Below are 21,202 nucleotides of genomic sequence, written 5' to 3' on the forward strand. Positions count from 1 at the left end.
ATTCTGCAGGCGCCTGCGACACTCCGTGACTGCATTGCTGATGAGGCTGCGAGCTCCGTGAGATGGCGCTGTCACAGGAGGTCGTGGCGGCGGCCAATCATCACCATCCTCCTCACCTGCATCCTCTCCAACACCGTATGATTGCGTGTTGGGAGAAGCAGCAGGGAATTATTAATTGCATCATCCAATCTAGTAAATAGGTCGGGAGAGCAATTTACGGCCCGAAGGCAATAACGCCAGCGCGAAATAATGCTGCGCACAAGCACAGTGTATGCAGCATGTGGCTGAGTAGTGGCGAGTTCGGAAAGGTGCTCGACTTGGCGAACCCACTTATCAACCTTACCCGATACAAATGTGTGCAGGAATCTCTCAGACCCAAGGGCGCCACCAAGATAAATGCAACCATCCGTAACAATTCTCACCCCAGTCCCAGCGAACAATTCCTGCGCTGCGTGAAATGGGTTTGACCACAACAGATCTCTGTGCTGTGATTGGTGAGAAACCTGTCTGAAAAGTGCAAAACCTAACCGAAACCTAGCTAGAACCTAAGCAAAACCTGTACATGTGTAACAGGTAGAATTCTAACTCACTCGACATTGCAAATCAAACGCCTTCTTTCTGGACTAACCAAGATCTGAGGGGAACCCTCGTCGTTGGCCAGCTTCTTATTTTCCGCAATACTGCTGCAATGGAGGGAGTCACATTCGACTCCCTGCTGTATTCGGAGTATGGTGTATGAGCTAGAGTTAGATTAAGGATGTGGAGTTAGCAATCAAATGAGGTGTGTTCCTAAAGGTGAATAGATTGTAGAGTAAAAAAGAGAAAAAAACACATGAGAACGAGTTATGCAGCAACTATCCACGACTGCAACAAGATGATAAACGGTCAGAAAGTGTTTCTTCTCTTTTTTACATTTTATTACTGGCTCAGTATCCGAGTTTAGATTGTAGAGTACTGTAAAACGACAAACTTTCGCGAGCGATTAACTTTCGCGAGCGATTAACTTTCGCGACTTTCGCGAGCAGGGTCGAATCGCGAAAGTTTGACTCGCGAATATGAAATGTTGTACTATTACGTACTATGCGATGCGTCGATGATCGATCGTTTTGCGCCACAGATCTGTACAGTACATGCGCATGCATCACTCACTGCACTGACTATACATTCACAGCGCTGATCTATGCTTGCACGGCCGGCTTTGTCCAACCAAATCGCGCGGCTGTTGCAACGACGGGTTACGTACCAACACCAGTCTTGCAAGTAACCGTTGAAACATTAGTTGACGTTGGAGTACGGCGACTTGAACCAGAAGAGAATAAAATGATCGACTGGAGAATGTCTCAGTGTTGTGAAGAGTGTTGTTGAACTTCTTGGAGCGTTTGGCCAGCTTGCTGTTGCGTAGATTTTAGTGTTGTACTGCTTTGATTTTCGGTGGAAGGTAAAAATCGCTAAAATTAATCGCCGCTAACTGGTCCAGTTTGCCAAAACGCTAAATTTAGCCGCCGCGAAAGTTTGTCGTTTTACAGTACATAGCCACAGGCTAGCTGTTCGTGATACATGACTAATCCATTTAATAATAACGAGAGAGCTTGGAAGCTCAGGGCCCTACGCTATGCTTTTTGCCTTGATTACCTAGACAAAAAAAAGCATAGGGATGTTATAAATTCTTTAAAAAATTCTTTTTTTTTAAGACATAACCTGGGATTCAAACCCGCACTATCGCGCGCCCTGCATGCATCCCCCGATACACTTCGCAATCAAAGTTCGCATACATACTAATTCTTCCAAGTTGTTTCACATTGTGATCTTGCATTTGAAAGCCCTATTTGAATATGCATTATGGCCAGCCGTCTTTGATGGCACGGTACGGTAGGGGATAGGTACGGGACAGGTACGATCGAGGGTAATACGACGCCGTCTCCCGTCCCGTACCGTACCATCAAACACAGCTGGCCACATACAGCTGCCCGCAATATTCAAATAGGGCTTTCAAACGCAAGATAATAACGTGAAGCAACTTGGAAGAATGGGTATGAATGCGAAGTGTATGGGGGAATGCATGTAGGGCGATAGTGCGGGTTCGAATCCCAGGATATGCCTGAAAAAAAGGAGAATTGAAAAATTTATAACATCCTATGCTTTTTTGCCGTCAGATACGGATAGCGCCAGGCGTGACACAAACAAACAAACACACAAACAAACACCAAATTAAAGCTGTGTGGACCCTGGCTAGCGCCAGACGTTACTGAAGTAACGTCTTCTGCATAGCTACGGGAATAATAATAATAACAGCTCGCATGTACCCCATGGGTGAGATCACCCATGGGGCTAACGCATCTGTCGGCAAAAGAGTTAGAAAAAACGAGAAACACATGACATACACACCTTCTTCATTCTGTTATTGCAGGGAAAAACTACCTCAATTCCACCGTGAGCCTAGGCATGAGGAATATAATATTAAGTACAGAATGTTATTTACCAAAAGGATATTCAAGTAAGCGCAGATATTTTTTTAGCATGATAAGTTAGTACATTGATTCACAATGCCGAGCCAAGCTTCCCTGTCTTGGGAAATAGCTTCCGCTTCGGCAATGGAAACGTTTATCCATTTGAGAAGAACAAAAAGGACCAAGGAACTACAAGTTACACTATAGTGTCCACTAACACCACCAGCTACGAAACAATTTGTTCTTCTATAAATTAATCCTTGGCTCTCCACCTGAGTCCAATCCATTTGAGGATCATAATACAGAGCATGCAGAAAGAGATTAAAATTATGACACAGCGACATTCGAAAGCCAAAGGAAATGGGAAAAACGACCTCTAAGTCCAGTCCCGTCACAACATGTATGTGTGTGTGTGCTGGTATCAGAAAAGGCATTCCGTACTGGATTCCGAAAGCTGGAAAGCTCCAGTTTGACCCCTTAGTTTTGTGCATGTGCGTACATGTTTGTATGTGTATGGATGTGTGTGTGTGTGTGTGTGTGTGTGTGTGTGTGTGTGTGTGTGTGTGTGTGTGCGCGCGCGCGCGCGTTTGTGTTTGTACACAGCGGAACTTTGCGCCCTCCAGTACATCAGAAGAAAATACCTCCAGTGTCTCAGCTACGAGTGGAGACCGGGACAAGGCAGAGGTAAGTTATGCTGTTATAGCAGATGTAGTACTTCCTCCGCGTCATTAAAATTGTCGCTTCCCAGAGCGATTCTTCGAATTTATTTTTTCCACTTGAAGGGCAAAGAAATCAGCTAGAAATTGAGGCAGAGCATTGTCGACGGACCAAGCTTTAGTTTGTGACCTCCCGCTTCGCTTCACTTGCAGCTAAGATCGACATACTCATCAGAGTTTGAGGCAGACCCTTCAGCACTCAATATGCTGAATAAGACGCGCGTTCAAATTCAGGTCAAGAAACTTCGTTTTCAAATGATCCATGCCTCCAGGTGGCTGGCGATGAAGGCAAGCTAGCATTTTTCAAGTACACTGTAACGACCTCCCAGCGGGATAGGGTAAGCAGTTCCGCACCTTCTTTCCTTGGCAAGCGCTTCGCTGATTTTGTTGGTGTTTTCAGACCTGCTACCTTCGCAGCAACATGCGCCACAAGTAGCGCATTTTAGGAATTTGAGAACACTTTCTACTTGCCATCGTCAACTTCAGCATTTCATATTCAGGAGAGATACCAGGATTCTTATACCGGAGCTTTCAGTCTTGATAAACGCCCAAGGAGTGATGTGGGACAGCACGAACTCCAGAAAAGCGATATGCGCTCTGGGGCGGAATAGTGCGGAGCGCGATGAATTTGCTTGGTGCGGAAGAGAGCTCCGACAAGGTCCGAAACCACCACGGCTTCAGTAACAAGTAGGCATTGCGCAGAAAGGGTCGCACCAATGTTCGAACACAGAAAACAGCGATTCCGACAGTCTGACTAAGACGAGCCAAGTCACAAACATTGCGATGTGCGAAGCGACAATTTTAATGACGCGGAGGAAGTACTCACGTACAGTAGGATAGATTTTTCTTTACAGTACATCCGTCGCTGTTCGCTCTAAAAAAAACATATTTTTAGTTTTGACATAGTTTTGACATCCATGTGTACAGTCTGTATCGGCTATAGAGTGACCGGATATAAGAATATATCGGCTACAGTGATATTGGTACGAAATATCAAAAGCAAAACGTATTTTATCCAGTAAAAATATCACTATAACCAATATTATCGGATGTAATGATTATGATAATATCATAATCATTACATCCGATAATATTGGTTATAGTGATATTTGTACTGGACAAAATACGTTTTGCTTTTGATATTTCGTACCAATATCACTGTAGCCGATATATTATATCGAATATTATGATGGCAACAAAGAATCAAAACATGCGTAACACACTATATTATTATCGGCTATAGTGATAACTTTAAAATACATGACTGTAGCAACAATATCAAAGGCCCTATTTTTTTACTTTCTTCACGTTGCTTATTTTTATAGTGATACATGTCCATGTACATAACAGAATTTTTTTATGGAAATGCGGGCACTGTCAACTATGCAGCATGCTCATTTGTCAAAACGCCATGCTGGAAGTATGTCCTTGCCTTTCATGTGTCGATCGAAAAAAGAAGAAAAAATCGATCGTATCGCATATAGTGATGCATCGGTTATAGTGATAAAATCACGGAAATCAAAAGGGTACGCTATAGCCGATACAGACTGTACATGATTGTGCAACATTGTTTTCTGAGTTTTGCCCGTCCGAGAGGCTTTTCTCTCTTCTCCAAAAAAGAATAGGATACATGTGGCAGCTCAAATAATTGAGAAGAAGTAACGACAACCCGGCCATTATGGAATCCAATACACCACACCACCACATTGCGCTCTTGGCCGATCCAAACTCTGCACTCACATCACCATCACCACAGCGAGGACAATTCCGGTATATAGATTGATATTGACAATGACCCTCCAGACAGCTGTTTCGCTCCTCCTGAGCTCATCAGCTCAATGTGGTGGTGTGGTGTATTGAGCTCAAATAATATCTAGAATACCTCCCAATTGACTGTTACAGTGTGCACGTGCAGGCAATATTGATCAGTGATTACCTCAAGCTTGACAGATAGCTGCTCACGTCAGATTCCTGTTCTCTCTGTACATTCTAGTCTGGCCTGGGCCCAATCTCGCAAGGTGAGTTTTGACGATATGAGGGCGAATCTCTGCAGCATTGCCACTTTTTGTGTTTTTTTTCTTTGTGTGTGTGTACGTGTGTGTATGTGTGTGTTCAGAGCAAGATAACAGTGGTCTCAGATTGGTACTGCCATATGAGGTTGTACAAGGGCAAGCTTCATCCTCTCATCAAGGGAGTAGACCTGTAAGTGATTGCCTTACTGAAAGTCAACAAATATCCGGCGTATATTTATTCACTGGTTCGAGGGAAAGACGCCAACGGGAAAAGTCTGAAGAAAAAATTGACAGTCGCCGCCAGGATCATGCGTGCATGAGTGAGCGAGTGTGTGTGTGTGAGTGGATGTACAGTCAAAACTGCCCGGTCCCGAACTGCTGCCCGGATAGACGAGGTTTTGTTTGTTTCTTTTATTTGAATTTGTTTAAAGCACAGGCAATTCTGCCTTCTCACCAGAGGAAAAAACCTCCGGTTCCTACTAAGAACGAATAACATTATTATGAGAGAAGGAAATATTAAAAAGAATCATAAAAAGTAATGAGAATTTATACAAAGAGAAAGACCAAGGAACTACAAGTTACGCTATACTGTCCACTAACACCACCAGTTACTAAACAATCAGCTCATGCGATAACATTGCACGACACTGACCGACGGTACTGACGTTCTACAACTAACTGGCTAACAGCTCTAGCACATCTTGGATGCGCACTCCAACAGCCTTCCAACTTGGAAGGTTCTAAGTTATAGAAATAACATAAGGAGGGGAAGGTGAGCGCAACCAAGATAAGCACGAGCTGAAAGTCTCAGCTGTGAAGGACGTTGGCGGATGTTCATGCATGTCGATGACGATACTGGCAAGACCATTGGACAATACGGTCAAACCACGATTCAGGAACGCAAAGCCACATTCCCAGCTCGTGCTTTTCTTGGTTTTCGCTCACCTTCCCCTCCTTATGTTATTTCTATAACTTAGAACCTCCCAAGTTGGAAGGCTGTTGGAGTGCGCATCCAAGATGTGCTAGAGCTGTTAGCCAGTTAGTTGTAGAACGTCAGTACCGTCGGTCAGTGTCGTGCAATGTTATCGCATGAGCTGATTGTTTAGTAACTGGTGGTGTTAGTGGACAGTATAGCGTAACTTGTAGTTCCCTGGTCTTTCTCTTTATATAAATTAAACCTTGGCTCTCCATCTGAAAATGAGAATTCCAAAGTATAGAATTCAATGGGTGTGTGTACATGTAAGCATTGCAGAACACATAGGGATAACATGCAGTAAAGTAAAAAAAGTAAATTATCGTATCCGTTCCCGAAGGGAACTCACGACGGCCGCTAACACCCGATAAACCCTAGCAGTGATGTGTAATGTGTAATGTGTATGATGAATGGGGAAGGGGGGGGGGGGGGGGGAGAGGGGGTTATTGCATGCACACTGCTTTAAAAAGTCTAAAGATGAGGGATGAATGTCAAGCAAAGCGGTACCCGTGAAGGAAGGTAGGAGTGCGTGTTTAACGATGTGTGGGGGACATGTGTGATTGCTTCTTTCAGGAACTCTGGCAACTCGGTTACAACAAAGTTCATCGCAGATCGTGTGGATGGCAACACCCTGTGTACCACCTCTGGACGCTATGTTGTGTTGGAAGGCTCGGCTAACCAAAAGGCTGTCATGGCCGAAGGTATGCACGCCTGTGTGTGCGTGTCTTTGTGTGTGTGTGTGTGTGCGCGCGTGTGTCTTTGTGTGTGTGTGTGTGTGTGTGTGTCTTTGTGTGTGTGTGTGTGTGTCTTTGTGTGTGTGTGCGTGCTTGTGTGTTTGTGTGTGTGTGTGTGTGTATGCGTGTGTGTGTGTGTGTGTGTGTGTGTGTGTGCGTGTGAAAACCACAAATTGCTGTGCGGTGTAGACCAGGCTGAAAAGCGGCAGCCAATTATTCAGCCCTGCAGGCTGTTGAATGGTGCAATCCCAGCACAAGTTGCTATGGCTGCTGCATCACTATCATCACCTAAAAAGCTGCGTGTCTGTGTGTGTTTGTGTGTGTGTGTGTGTGTGTGTGTGTGTGTGTGTGTGTGTGTGTGTGTGTGTGTGTGTGTATGTCTGTCTGTTTGTGTTTGTGTTTGTGTTTGTGCTGTAGGCTGGCCGAAGAGAATTGCAAAGCTTTTCTTGCACAAGTTCCCGCGGACTTGGAAACATTTGCTCAACACCGTGTCGGAGCACCTTCTCAGCGCAAGGAAAAGCTCGTCACGTTCCAGGTGAGGCCCATAGTGATACAGTCAGTTCTGTTGCTTCCTCAGTACAGGTACAGGTCTACCCTGGTTAGTAGATAAACCCGGGGGGGGGGGGGGGGGGTTCAAATTGTGTGTCTTATAACCAGTATTATCTACTGTCCGGACGCGAATGTACGCGTTTCGTGCACCAGGGGATCAATCCATGATCATTGCCTACTTTAATAATGAGGTTTTTCTTGTAAGTTGCAACCGATGTCGTACTACCGAGGGTAGACCTGTAGCTGCCACACAGAACTTCATGCAACAGTACACGTACGATTGAAATACTGTAGTTTCACAAATTTTCGGTGTACTTTTATTTTCGGTACTTTCGGTGCGTCTGTTTCATACCTAAAATTTCAATACACCGAATAAACACTAACACGCACATAATCCAATAGGGAACTGCTTCTATGTACCGAAAATTTCTGTTCACCTATTAAACCTGGCCTTTTGCCTTCGCACCGAAAATTTCTGAAATTAGAGTTATCAAGAGCTTCACCTAGTGTTGTGACGAGGTCGCTATGGTTAAACCATCTCTAGAATTTTCGTGGAGTTTTTTCCTCTTGACTTAAGTGTAAATTGGGTTCTTTCTTGTAGCACTGACATTATTCTTCACCGTGTGTGTGTTTGTGTGTTTGTGTATGTGTGCGCACGTGTGTGTGTGTGCGCGTGTGTGCGTGTGCATGCATGTGTGTGTGTGTGTGTGTACGTGTGTGCACGTGTGTGCCTTTTCTATCTTTATTTTTATTTTTGCTATGATATGGTATTGAAGAAGCTCCGATGGTGGAACGAGGACGAGAGGGAGCACAGAATCAACATCAGTATCGTCACCACCGCCTCACTCCAGACGTTCCTTCTCCTCTCCCGTGCTACAGCGATCACGCAAGGCCACGCACAACCCGCAGCAGCGAATCGTCTCGCCGCTAAAACCCACCTCCGTCTTCTCGCGTACCCATCTCTCGTCACCGTCGAAGTCCGCCACGTCCGTGTTCCAAACTCATGTCTCGCCGCCACCACCGCCTAAGCCCACACACGTCTTCTCGCAAGCCCATCTCTTGCCGCCCTCGCATCCAGTGAAGAAGCGTGCACGTGTCCTGTCTTCCGAGGACTCTGACGCCGTGGCCGCCGCGGACGAGGATGGCGGCGCCTGGACAGTGTCGGAGGACGAGCGGATTGACAGGTAGCTACACTGTAAACCGCTAAACCTTGGCCAGCTATATTTTAGCAATTTGATGTTTTCCACGGTTTAGCGACCATTGATTTTTAACAATAAAGTAATTGCACCTCCACCAAACACGCTCTCTCTCTCTCTCTCTCTCTCTCCCTCTCTCTCTCTCTCTCTCTCTCTCTCTCTCTCTCTCCCTCTCTCTCTCTCTCTCTCTCTCTCTCTCTCTCTCTCCCTCTCTCTCTCTCTCTCTCTCTCTCTCTCTCTCTCTCTCTCTCCCTCTCTCTCTCCCTCTCTCTCTCTCTCTCTCTCTCTCTCTCTCTCTCTCTCTCTCTCTCTCTCTCTCTCTCTCTCTCTCTCTCTCTCTCTCTCTCTCTCTCTCAACATGACTCCAAGTTGGAGACACTGACTAATAGTTTTTCCTCCGTACAGCGCTATTTCGACCACTATAGGTCTCTTCGGGTAGGTCTCTCTTCAGTGAAGGTTGAGAATAATGAATTGATTTTTAGCGATAGAAGAATTCAGGTGGTGTGCGTGTGTTTGAGGGTGGGAAGGGGGGGGGTAGCATGTGTGGGTGTGAATCTGACTTCAAAGATCTCACACATGTGCTGATGCTGCTGCTGATGCTGATGTTTCTCCATGGAACAGGGCCATGTCGGAAATTCCGCCACATAAATCACACTATTGGCGCCGAGTTGCCAAGTGTGTGCGCAGCCGTTCTCCAACCGCCTGCCAACTTCACCACCAGGATACGTCTCGCTACCGAATCAGAGCCCCAAAGGCGAAGAAGACGAAAGCAACAGTGGCGGCGACGACAACGACGAGCAAAGAGCAAAAGCCCCTTGGTGAGGTTGATTGAGAGATAGCACACACGCACCCGCGCACACACACACACACACACACTCACACGCACACCATTTGACCATTTGACGCCCGATAGCGATGCTACAGCAGAAGATATAGCAACTTCTGCTGGGATTGCACCATTCAACAGCTTGCAAGGCTGAAGAATTGACCGCCACTATTCAGCCTGGTCTACACCACACAGCTATGAACACACACACACACACACACACACACACACACACACACACACACACACACACACACACACACACACACACACACACACACACATACACACACACACAGGTATGCACACGGATTGAGAGATAGCACATACTGTCTTCTCTTGCACAAAGCTCGTGTATATTGTAAAAGCCAATATTCTAACATGCCGCAAATATAACGATTTCCTAAAATTGACCGGTTCACATGTGCCAAGGGTAACGATTCTCACTCATTTCTCAATGCCTCTCTCTCTCTCTCTCTCTCTCTCTCTCTCCCCTTTCACTCTCTCCCTGTTCCTGTCCTCTCCCTCAGGTCCAGTCCTCACTGCAGCTCCCGGGACCCTGAAAAGAAAAGAACAATTACGTCAAATCCTGCAGCAGGAGAGTGAAAACTACAAGGATGACTATTTCGATGCACGAAAACCCAAGAAGGTCAAGGTAAGCACCGCATGCACATGCGTGTGTGTGTGTGCGTGTGTGTGTGCGTGCGTGTGTGTGCGTGTGTGTGCGTGTGTGTGTCCCATATGGTTCAGTGGTATGTGCAGGCGATTTCCAATCGAGAGGTTGCGGGTTAGATTCCCGACGATTATGATTGCACACGTCTTTCTTCTCTTTCTCATTCTCCTAGCTCTTCTTTCATTCTCCTGGGCGGTTACCAACAGCCAGTGCATGCCGGAGTATGTGGTGTGATGTGTGTGTAAGAAATGAAAAATGAGAATAAGGATTCTGCATCATTCACTGTCCAGAAAAGCCATTTCAACAAGCTGTGTGGTGTAGACCACGCTAAATTTAGTGGCGGTCAATTCATCAGCCTTGCAAGCTGTTCGAATAGTGTAATCCCAGCACAAGTTGCTATGTCTAACATAGTTTGTTCGCTATCATCGCTTCAGCGATGGGCGTGAGTATGAGTGTGAGTGTGTACGCCTGTGTTGGTGTGTGCGTCTGTGTTGGTGTGTGCGTCTGTGTTGGTGTGTGTGTGTGTGCCCTTGCATGCATGTATGTGTGTGTGTGTGTATGTGTGTGTGTGTGTCTGTGTGTGCATGTGTGTGCGTGTGTGTCCAGGTCAATCGCAGGCTGTCACTGGCGGATTCCGACAGCAACAACGACGACCTGCATGCTATCCCCGATTCTGGTGAAGAACGAAGCAACAACAGTGAGGATGACGATGATGCTATTGATGCGGACAAGTACACAACCTCACACTTCCTGACGCGCCCCACACAGGCGTAAGTAACTAGTTGCAGTGGTATGTGACGGGGTTTGATTGTAAAATTTAATGGTAATTCATGTACTGTATAAGAAAAATTTTCGTTCACGAAATCTTTCGTTAGATCATTCCACCAGCAGGTTCGTTTATACGTACTAAATTTCGTTTTCGGTCGAGGTCTGTCACCCCGAACGTTCAGAAGGGGGCTCACTTTAGTTTTGGTATAAACGTTAGTTATTTCGTGCCCCCTAACGAATATAGCGAAAGTTAATTCCAAACGAAACTTTGTACTTATTCAGTACTGTTTATGCATTAGAAGACACCGGTGTGTAAGATATGTATGTCTTGTCTCCCCCTGGGGTGACCATGTTCAAGATGTTCTAATGTGTGTGTGTGTGTGTGTGTGTGTGTGCACGCGCGCGCATGTGTGGGTGCATGCGTGTGTGTGTGTGTGTGTGTGTGTGTGTGTGTGTGTGTGTGTGTGTGTGTGTGCGTATGTGTGTGCGTACATGTGTGTGTGTGTGTGTGTGTGTGTGTGTGTGTGTGTGTGTGTGTGCGTGCGTGCGTGCGTGTGCATGCGTATGGGTGTGTGTGTGTGTGTACACGCATCACTATGTGTGATTTGTTGCCTCTAGTGTTGTGACGGATCGCTACATTCGCAAAGTGCAGTCCGGTACCTCGGGAAGGCGGCTGACGAAGAATGTGAATTTTGTAAAGAAAGAAGAAGCTAAAAAGGTTAGCTGCTGCCGTTCTGTTGTATCCTGTGTGATGTGACAGGGTTGGAGGCAAAGTGTCATGTGACAGGGAGTCATGTGACAGGGAGTCATGGGACGGGGAGTCATGGGTAGGCCTAGCCCAAATTTGCTCGGGGCGCTTCGATATTTTGCCGGCAAATTTTGCCCAAGCACTTTCCATATTTTGCTCCATTTTGCTCCTGCTTTGTGGCAAAAATAGCTTCGAATGAACCGTCTACTTTGGTAAAAGTGGATGGTGACTCTGATGAGGAAAGCAAAACTGATGATGGTGTGAGTACATGTATTACGGATTTTGTAGCATGATTTCAAATTTATGTACCCCTGACAACCTGCACGAGCTATTTCAGCACGACGTTGGCCCAATGAAACCAAAGAAATTAGAATAAAATTGCCAAAACACACCCGGATCCTCTGTAAATTTCGATATTTTGCTCGGAATTTGCTGGCAATTTCTTTTTGTGGGAAATTTCGATGTTTTGCTGGAAGAATTGCCGGCAAATTTGGGCTAGGCCTAGTCGTGGGACAGGGCTAGAGGCAGAATGCCATGGAGCAGGGTTAGAGGCAAGTAATACACTTAGTTTGAGGTAGCAGGGTTGAAGACTAGTTTGATAGGACGGGGCTAGAGGCAAACTTAATATACTTCAGTAGCAGGGTTGCTTGCCTGTCCTGGTTTATTCTTCTGCATCCTTATCTGTGTATGTGACGGTCTCAACATCTGTCTTTCCAATTGCTCCGATGAGATGGTGACTGTCATATCCTTTCAAGTTGTGAAAAACCACAGGGATGTGCTGCTTGTAGGGATAAATTCTCAGTTTGATGTTACAGTCATTGTGTGCAGCACCGCGGAAATCGCCAGTGATGTGGTCGTGATCACGGACTCTATTAACACCAAGTTTCTTTTTACAAATCCAGCAGTCTTCTGTCTCTCTGAACAATTTTTCTTGATCCTTTAGTGAGGTCCACCGGTGTTGGATTATTGAGTGCTGATTGGATTTTCTTCTCCTCATCTTTGAGTTTATCAAAGAATACATCCATAGCATCATCACCCGGGTAGAAACACTGACTTGTCATCACTCCGTCAGAACGTACGACAACGTAACCGAAACTACTTGAAGTACAAGCAACATGCTGCGTAGTATCCTGGGTAGTTTGTTTGCGTTTCACTCCATCAATTTTCTTGACCAGTGCCTCAGTGTCAGCATAGATGAAATAAGGGCATTGTAGCATTTTGTGATGATTGATAAACTTCAGTGTTGGTTGATTTCCATCGTCATCCGGTCCTGGTAGTACCATATGTGCTGATAATCCAGTGACATTATCACAATACTCCTGATGGTTGCTCAGGGATTTCTCTGTGTTGTGTGGTTGGAGACATCTTGTGCAGAAGAATTTTCTGGCTTTGTGTTTTGACTGATCGTAGCACAATCTACTGAAATCTTTGATCCAACAGTAGTGATTCAGTTCTCCTTCTTGGTAAAGTATTAAAGGTGTTGATCACTTTCTCACCTCTTTTCTTTGTCAGCAGTAGTGGATAGATCACGGTTTCCTCATAGGCTCATGCCCAAAGACATTGATAGCTAGGTTGTTTTGCTTCTCGACTTTGGAAATTTGACTCAGTGGTGTTGGAAAATCGATTCCGAACAGATCAAGTTTGTTGCTATATTCTGTATACTGAGTTACCCCCCGGTTGTCATTTTTCTTTGCTGGATACAGAGCTGAGAGCAGTGCCCACATCAGGCATTTATCATCCGTATTCTTGACATTGATGATTGTCTTCTTTTTCTTGAGTTCGCTCGGTAAATCAATGTAGGATTTACCTCTCATTGGCTGATATGCTGCTACATCAACATAAAATCTGGTGATGTGATTGATGTGCCAGTTTGATCCATTCTGTGTCCACCTATCGATATTTCTACAAGTATGAATTTGTGAGTGTGTCGTTCGAATGCCGTCATCAATCTCATGAGATGTTGTGACTGTCATTGGTCCACTCCTGAAGTATGGTGTGTCTGTGGTTGTTATGTCATCTCCTTTCTCCATTTCTACTTGTAATGTCAGACTGACTTTCACGCCTTTGAGATTTTTCAGTTCTTTCTGTATCAATGTTCTCAGTGGGATGTTGATACTGTCATAGAATATATACAGATCTGGATGATTCTCTTTCGGTTCATAGATGAACGATTTCAGAATCCCTTTTGGTACTGACTTTGAGACTGTGAACGGTGGTGTGACAATCGGATACCTCTTCCAATTCTTCCGGATCCGTTTCTTGAGAAGTTCCCGATTCTGTCTTTGTCCTAATTTTTGGAGAATCTATCGGAGTTGTTTCTCATTCTTGAGGTTCTTCCCATCATAGGTGATAGTGAGTTTGCTCAGGTCAAAATCCATCTTTACACTACACAAGGAATTTTTCAATCAGTGATAGCATTACTGTATACCCCCTACCCTCCAATATACATCATATCAAGAGTACATAACCCCCCAGAGTGTGCAACGCCTGATCCAGCTCTGCATAGGGTCTTGGTCGAGCAGAATCGGATCTTTGCGTCATAATACCGTACAAATCTGAAGGGAACCCGGGGAGTCGCGGGTACTCTTGGATCAAAAACAATGGTGCCCTGCCTCGAGACCGGCCTTGCACTGGTGTGGAGTGTACGCATGACATCAGAAGATCCGATTCCGCTCGACCAAGACCCTATGCAGAGCTGGATCGGCGTTGCACACTCTGGGGGGTTATGTACTCTTGATCATATCACACATGTACACACACATGCACACACATGCACACACATACCCACAGACACAAAGAGACAAAAGGATCATTATTATTAAAAGCACTGCCGCGTTCAAGTCGGTGGATCCAATTAGGTCCACCCACAGGTTCGCTCGTGCCGGATAGATTAAAGTAAGGGGCCATCCGGCATTATCGATAATATTCACGGAACGAAAAAGTTTTAGTTATGACCCTCCCCCACCCACCCACCCACACCCCCTTCAACGAAAAATATATTGACTTGACAACTAGAATGGATTGATGCTTCAGCTATCAATAATTTTCAAAACGAAACTGTCCTCAACCCACCCACCCATAAACGAAACTTTTTCTCTTCGTGAAAAAGATGGATAATTACGGACGGCCCCTAAGGGGATAATGGTTTGATGATGTTGAGCTACGTGATAAAGAATAGTTTCCAAAAAGATCAACACGGTGTGACAAGGGTAAAGACTGCACGCAAGGCAGTGACTAAATAGTCCTGCACGTGGAAATAGCATTGAACAGTGCTGTGCATGTAATAATTCCGTTTGTTCCTGTAATAGTTAATCTTCTGACTGTAGATGGTATGATAATGTAGTTACGGGCAGAACCACCTTGAAGCACGCATAGGCCTTGCACTACAGGGCACTGTACAACTCCTTCCAGCTGTCGCGGTCCTGCGCAATCTGGTGCAGGCGCTGTAGGTCGTGCAGGTTATCGAGTTGACCATTGCCGGACATCTTCAGATCGGCTGATAGAACCAACTGGATAGTGGTGCGGGGTCGGCCCCTCCATTTCTTGGCATCCTTGTCTTTGAAGTAGTACTCCATTGCCATTCTTGCTGGACACTCATCTGGCAAACGAAGAATGTGGCCCAGCAAACGCCACCTCGCCCTCTTCACACCACGGCTCAGAGGCGCTACGCTGCAGCGCTGGTAAAGGGCCACATTGGAGATTTTCTGCGGCCATTTTACTTGGATCAGTGATTTGAGCTGCCGCCGATGAAACGCATCCAGCTGCTCCAGTACGGACTTGGTCAGTGCCCAAGTGCTAGAGTTATACAGGAGAATAGGAAGTACAAGTGCCTTGTACAATCTGATTCTCCGCTTCTCGCTGATGATGGATCCTCTCTTCCAGAGTGACCACAAAGATGCAAATGCTGCTGCTGCCAGTTGCTTCCTGCGGGCGACGTCCTCACAGTCCCCCAGTAGCGAACCAAGTTTCCTTGTCATACTCCATTCCTCCTCAATGCGATCTTCTCTTCGGATGAGAGTCGTGCGTTCTGTTTTGTCCGGACTCATGCCTAGGCTCCACTGTTGCAGTGCGTGTCAGGCAACAGGCTCCAGGTCCCTTAGCCAGGCTTGAGATACACTCCAGGTCCCTTAGACAGGCTTGAGATACACTCAAGAAGTCGATGTCGTCTGCGTATATAAGCATGACACAAACATGTCACTTCTGATGAATTCTTCTTTTCCACGATCTTATCTCTTTCTTTTTCCACTCGTTGTAGTTCCTTCTGCCGCGACTTCAACAAGGAGGATAGCTTTAGGAGTATATCCGGATTGCTGCTATTGGTTTGGATGTCCAACGTTGTTCGATTGCATTCATCCCGTAGACCTTGGTATCTTTGGATAGCAGTAGCTAACATCTTCTCCTTCCGATCCAAGACTTTGAATTCTTTGACTATCTTTTCCAATACCTCTTCGTATGCCTTCTCGCTTCTTTCACGTAGGTCGTGTAAGCTTGACGAGTTGTTGAAGACATCTTTGCCAAAGTAGTGAAGATCGAATATTTTTAGCACGTTCCCAAATCTTGGAGAGTTGTTCTTCGGGATCCCCCATCTTATGATTATCGTATTTAACTTGGGCATCCTCTCTGTCTTGGAGTTGATTATCATCCATCTCATTATCACTGTCATCTATACATACAACAGCAAAACTGTCTTGAATGGAATGAAGTTCCTGATCCGAATGAAGTTCCTGATCCATTTGTGCTGAAATGAGGTGTTCTGCCGAGAGTGAAGCCCAGTGGAGGTATATCAATGCTTTGGTGATGTGTGTGTGCATGCGCATACAGTGCATTACATCATAATTAGTGCATTACATCATAATTAGTACATTACATCATAATTAGTACATTACATCATAATTAGTGCATTACATCATAATTAGTACATTACATCATAATTAGTGCATTACATCATAATTAGTACATTACATCATAATTAGTGCATTACATCATTTTTTTGTTTTGTTTTTTTGAGTTGGAAAACCAACCACAGAATTAAATATTGGGAATAGAGTCAGACACAACAACAACCGAAATCAGTACACCAAAAATCTGTCCTACAAAAAACAAAGGAACAAGAAAAACAAGAAAGACGAAGTACAAAGAATCCCCCCCAAAAAAAAGAGGGGAGAACGGGATGAAAGAGGACCGGAGAGCGGCAAACCCCAGGAGGACTTAGCGTCACGTAGTGGCGGGAATGCGGGCCTACATCATAATAATAATAATAATAATTCGCGGGATTCGCGTTGGCATCGCTTGAATGTTCAGAAACACACAAACTAGCCTTCGCTTCCGCAGGCCACCACTATGCCTATGCCTTGCACACCTTACAGTCCATTCATCGGAAACTGGCCCGCTGGCTTTTGAAAGTCGGGTTTGGGCCGAATTGAGGATCAAAAACCCACTTTAAATCTCAAAAATCTGGGTTTTGGATCTGCTTCTCCATACATTTTGCCATGGCATACCTGTCCTAATTTAGTAAAACCTGGCTGAATTTCTATTTCCCTGTTCTTGGACTTTTCTGGCCTCAAATGTGGCAAGGAGTAATTGCACGGGTCACACAATGCAGGATGTACTGTTGTTTTCACGATATCTACAACTATGGGTGGGTGACACCAAAAAGTTAGGGTGCCAGTTTCCAATGAATGGACTGTAGTGGCGAATGCAGACCTCACAAGTGAGTCAGGGGAGAGTAGGTGAGTCTCTCAACCAATCGGGCGTGTAACGGCCCATAACCCTGTAAACTGCATCCTTGTAACCCTCACTCCGAGCTGTGAGTACCCAGTTGACCGTGGGTGTCGGCGCAGTTCACCACGCATAAAAAGTCTTTACTCACGTAAAAAGTCTTTACACGCTCCCTGCTACCAGCGCGGGTCTCGAACTCGGGACCTCATGATTCGCAGGCAGGCCTGCAAACCAATCGGCCATATGCGTTGGTCTCGGCCTACATCATAATTAGTACATTACATCATAATTAGTGCATTACATCATAATTAGTACATTACATCATAATTAGTGCATTACATCATAATTAGTGACTCCGAAAAAGGAAACTGTAACACACTAATTTTTATTATGATGTGTGCATGCAGCCTGCAGAGGACGTTATGCGAGCTGCTGACTTGGTGAAAGTCCTGGCCAAAGATGATCCCCCCGAACCGCTGTACGACAGCTGCAGTTCAGATGACTTGTACTTCAGTGATAACTAGGTAGTCGCCCGGTGTAACTGGTAAGTCGTCCGCGATCTTGTTTGACTCTCCGTCTCTGCTCTCTCCCTGTCTGTCTCTGTTTGCGTCTCTCTCTCTCTCTCTCTCTCTCTCTCTCTTTCTCTCTCTCTCTCTCTCTCTCTCTCTCTGTCTGTCTGTCTGTCTCTCTCTCTCTCTCTCTCTCTCTCTCTCTCTGTCTGTCTGTCTGTCTGTCTGTCTGTCTGTCTGTCTGTCTGTCTCTCTCTCTGTCTCTCTCTCTCTGTCTGTCTCTCTCTCTCTCTCTCTCTCTCTCTCTCTCTCTCTCTCTCTCTCTCTCTCTCTCTCTCTCTCTCTCTCTCTCTCTCTCTCTCTCTCTGTCTCTCTGTCTCTCTGTCTCTCTGTCTCTCTCTCTCTCTCTCTCTCTCTCTCTCTCTCTCTCTCTCTCTCTCTCTCTCTCTCTCTCTCTCTCTCTCTCTCTCTCTCTCTCTCTCTCTCTCTCTCTCGTTCTCTCTCTCTCTCTCTCTCTCTCTCTCTCTCTCTCTCTCTCTCTCTCTCTCTCTCTCTCTCACACACACACACACACAGACACACACACACACAGACACACACATTCTTTCTCTCTCTCTCTCACACTGCGTTCAGAGCTATCACTCCGCTGCTTCATGCATAATCTTTCCAGTGGTTGGGTGCGTATGTGTGTGCGTGTGTGTGTGTGTCCGTGTTGTGTCCCATATGGCGCAGTGGTATGTGCAGCGATTTCCAATCGAGAGGTTGCGGGTTCGATTCCCGACGATTATGGTCACACACGTCTTTCTTCTCTTTCTCAGACTCCTCCTGACTTTTCTTTCATTCTCCTGGGTGGATGCCAACAACCAGTGCATGCCGGAGTATGTGGTGTGATGTGTGCGCGGGAAAAAAATGAAAAAGACCAAAAAGTAGGGATTCACTGACCAGAAAAAGTCACTTCATAGCTGTGTGATGTAGACCAGGCTGAATAGTGGTGGTCAATTCTTCAGCCTTGCAAGCTGTTGAATGGTGCAATCCCAGCATAAGCTGCTATGGCTTCTGCTGTGGCATCGCTATCTTCGCCTCTGGCGATGGGCGTCAAAATGATGTGCGCGTGTGTGTGGTATTCTTTATGCTCAAGTTGTAAACGGTCCATGTGATTGCCATGCTTGGCTTGTTCCCATACCAGGCGTATTTCCCATGCCACACTTTGTTTACTCTTCTCCAATCTTTCTGATGCAGCTCCTTTCCCCTACGGTTGACATAAGCTGCTGTGTGTTCGGTTTGCCCTCTTTTCCCTTCTCCACCCAGGCTTCCATCTTGCTGCTCTCGTCGCCGGCTCCCACGTCGCCGTCGAAGAACATTCTCACCGGCCGTATACATCCCATCCCGGCTCCCCCCCCCCCCCCTCCGTGTCCTCTGAGACGTATTATATCTTCAATTCTACTCACCTCCTATGTGTTGCTAGTGCTGGTTTCTAGCAGTTTGCCACGCACGTCAGTACAGCTTGTGTTCAGTAGTACTGGGGCTGGTGGCTGCTCATTTTATTTTATCTTATCTCATATGTACTCGTATAAACTTTTCGAAATATCCGCAGCCCCCGTCGCAGCCAATTACATTATTTTAGAGTCCCTCAACACAGTCTCTTTGCGGCTTGTCACTATGTCACCGACAAATAAGTTTACGCTCGGCATGCACATTGCAGCTGTAAATCAGATTGGAGCTTCCAGATCCGACAATGGGGTTCATGTACTTTAGCTGGTGGAAGCTGAAATCCGACCCCTGGTTTTCGTCAGGGAGTCGTAAAATACCGGTATTTTACGACTCCCTGGTTTTCGTGCCCGAGTGCAATACCCATTCTAGCGGTCTCTCTTTGGTAGCGCTACACTCGTAGTGTGGATTCTACTGTCGTGGACGTGGAAATCCGGTCGCACGTCTAGCGGCACCAGGGCGCCGGCCATGCAGCTGTGGATAAGCGATGCACACGTGCATTTATGCCCTGCAGCGCGCTAGCTGGTTGCATCGGATCAACGTACATGTGCACTGCATGCACGCAGCGTTCTGTACACGCTGAGGGCGCCGGCCCCGGTCAATCGACTGGATTTCCATGTCCGCTACAGTACAAGCACTTGCCGTGTCTTGCACCAATTGGCCAAGCGCTCCATACCCGTTGTACCACCCGAAGCTACAGTGCTGGCAACTGAAATCCGACCCCCAGAGCGGTGCCCTCACACCGCAGACCCGGCATGGGATTGTAACACTACGAACAAGAGTCCATATTAAACCCTGGGGCACAAAACTCCGCCTTCCGCGGTGCTTGGAACCAGGGAGTAGCACAAGAGCAACGAGCGTGTACCTAATTTTTGACGTAATGTTGGAATTCTGCCGCGCTGCTCTCCATGTACAGAGTTGCACACACACACTCTTGGGGTTATGGACTCTTGGTACGAAATAGAGGCCGCCAGAAAGTGAGCACACCGCTCAGGTGGTTGGATTTCACTTGCCACCGGTTTACATTGTGAAACCGAGCACCGAGCTGGGGTCGGATTTCAGTTGCCACTGGTTTACATTGCGAAACCGAGCACCGAGCTGGGTCGGATTCCAGTTGCCACTGGTTTACATTGCGAAACTGGGCACAGAGCTGGGGTCGGATTTTAGTTGCCACTGGTTTACATTGTGAAACCGATCACCGAGCTGGGGTCGGATTTCAGTTGCCACTGGTTTACATTGCAAAACCGATCCGAGCTGGGGTCGGATTTCACTTGCCATCAGTTTACATTGCGAAACCGCCCACTGAGCTGGGGTCGGATTTCACTTGCCACAACACTGTGGTTTGGGGTGGTATCAAGAAAAAAACAGCATAAGATGAGTTTTCCATTTAAACAAATAAAGCGAGTCAAATACACTTCATTGTGACTTATTCAAACGCCCATAACTCTGTGATATTAGGGCTATAAAAGGTAAGAATGCCGCGGACATCACCACGCAACGTGACAATATAGATGAAGATGTTGGATTTAGGTTTTTTACAGTGATCTGGTAGATGACAGCAGTACATGTAGATCTACCGATAACTGAAAATGCTTCTAAGAAATGACATAAGCCCCCTTTTTTGGATAAAGGCTCATTTGCTAACCCAGCGTGCTCCCTAACACGGCAGAATCCCGGTAGCACAAATGGAGCTGGATTTTAAAGGGGGCCACTGTAATACGATTTTCGTCTCCACGTCGACTTTTCATCGTTTTCATTATCATCAGCGAGCAAACAGCACATGCCCCACGGGCTGGAATAGTACCACCGCCTAGCGCCTGCGTGTTTTAGCACAACAAAAAAAGC

The 21,202-nt window shown here is 46.2% G+C and overlaps 1 protein-coding gene across 1 annotated transcript in view; it reads left to right on the plus strand.

Moving 5' to 3' along the window:
* The window catches only part of LOC135825305 (transmembrane protein 131-like), a 21,074-nt gene extending 1,477 nt beyond the window's left edge, over positions 1–19,597 (plus strand). The window contains exons 2-12 of the mRNA XM_065338042.1: positions 3,051–3,131; positions 5,280–5,365; positions 6,722–6,849; positions 7,300–7,417; positions 8,208–8,615; positions 9,249–9,445; positions 9,984–10,108; positions 10,733–10,896; positions 11,513–11,612; positions 17,768–17,904; positions 19,178–19,597. Coding sequence (XP_065194114.1) covers positions 5,316–5,365; positions 6,722–6,849; positions 7,300–7,417; positions 8,208–8,615; positions 9,249–9,445; positions 9,984–10,108; positions 10,733–10,896; positions 11,513–11,612; positions 17,768–17,884 — 1,407 coding nt within the window. The 5' untranslated portion in view covers positions 3,051–3,131; positions 5,280–5,315 and the 3' untranslated portion in view covers positions 17,885–17,904; positions 19,178–19,597. The remainder of the gene's footprint in view (positions 1–3,050; positions 3,132–5,279; positions 5,366–6,721; positions 6,850–7,299; positions 7,418–8,207; positions 8,616–9,248; positions 9,446–9,983; positions 10,109–10,732; positions 10,897–11,512; positions 11,613–17,767; positions 17,905–19,177) is intronic.
* Positions 19,598–21,202: the final 1,605 nt, after the last annotated feature.

This window comes from Sycon ciliatum, chromosome 9, assembly GCF_964019385.1.
Source record: "Sycon ciliatum chromosome 9, ocSycCili1.1, whole genome shotgun sequence".
NCBI classification, from domain to species: Eukaryota; Metazoa; Porifera; class Calcarea; order Leucosolenida; family Sycettidae; genus Sycon; species Sycon ciliatum.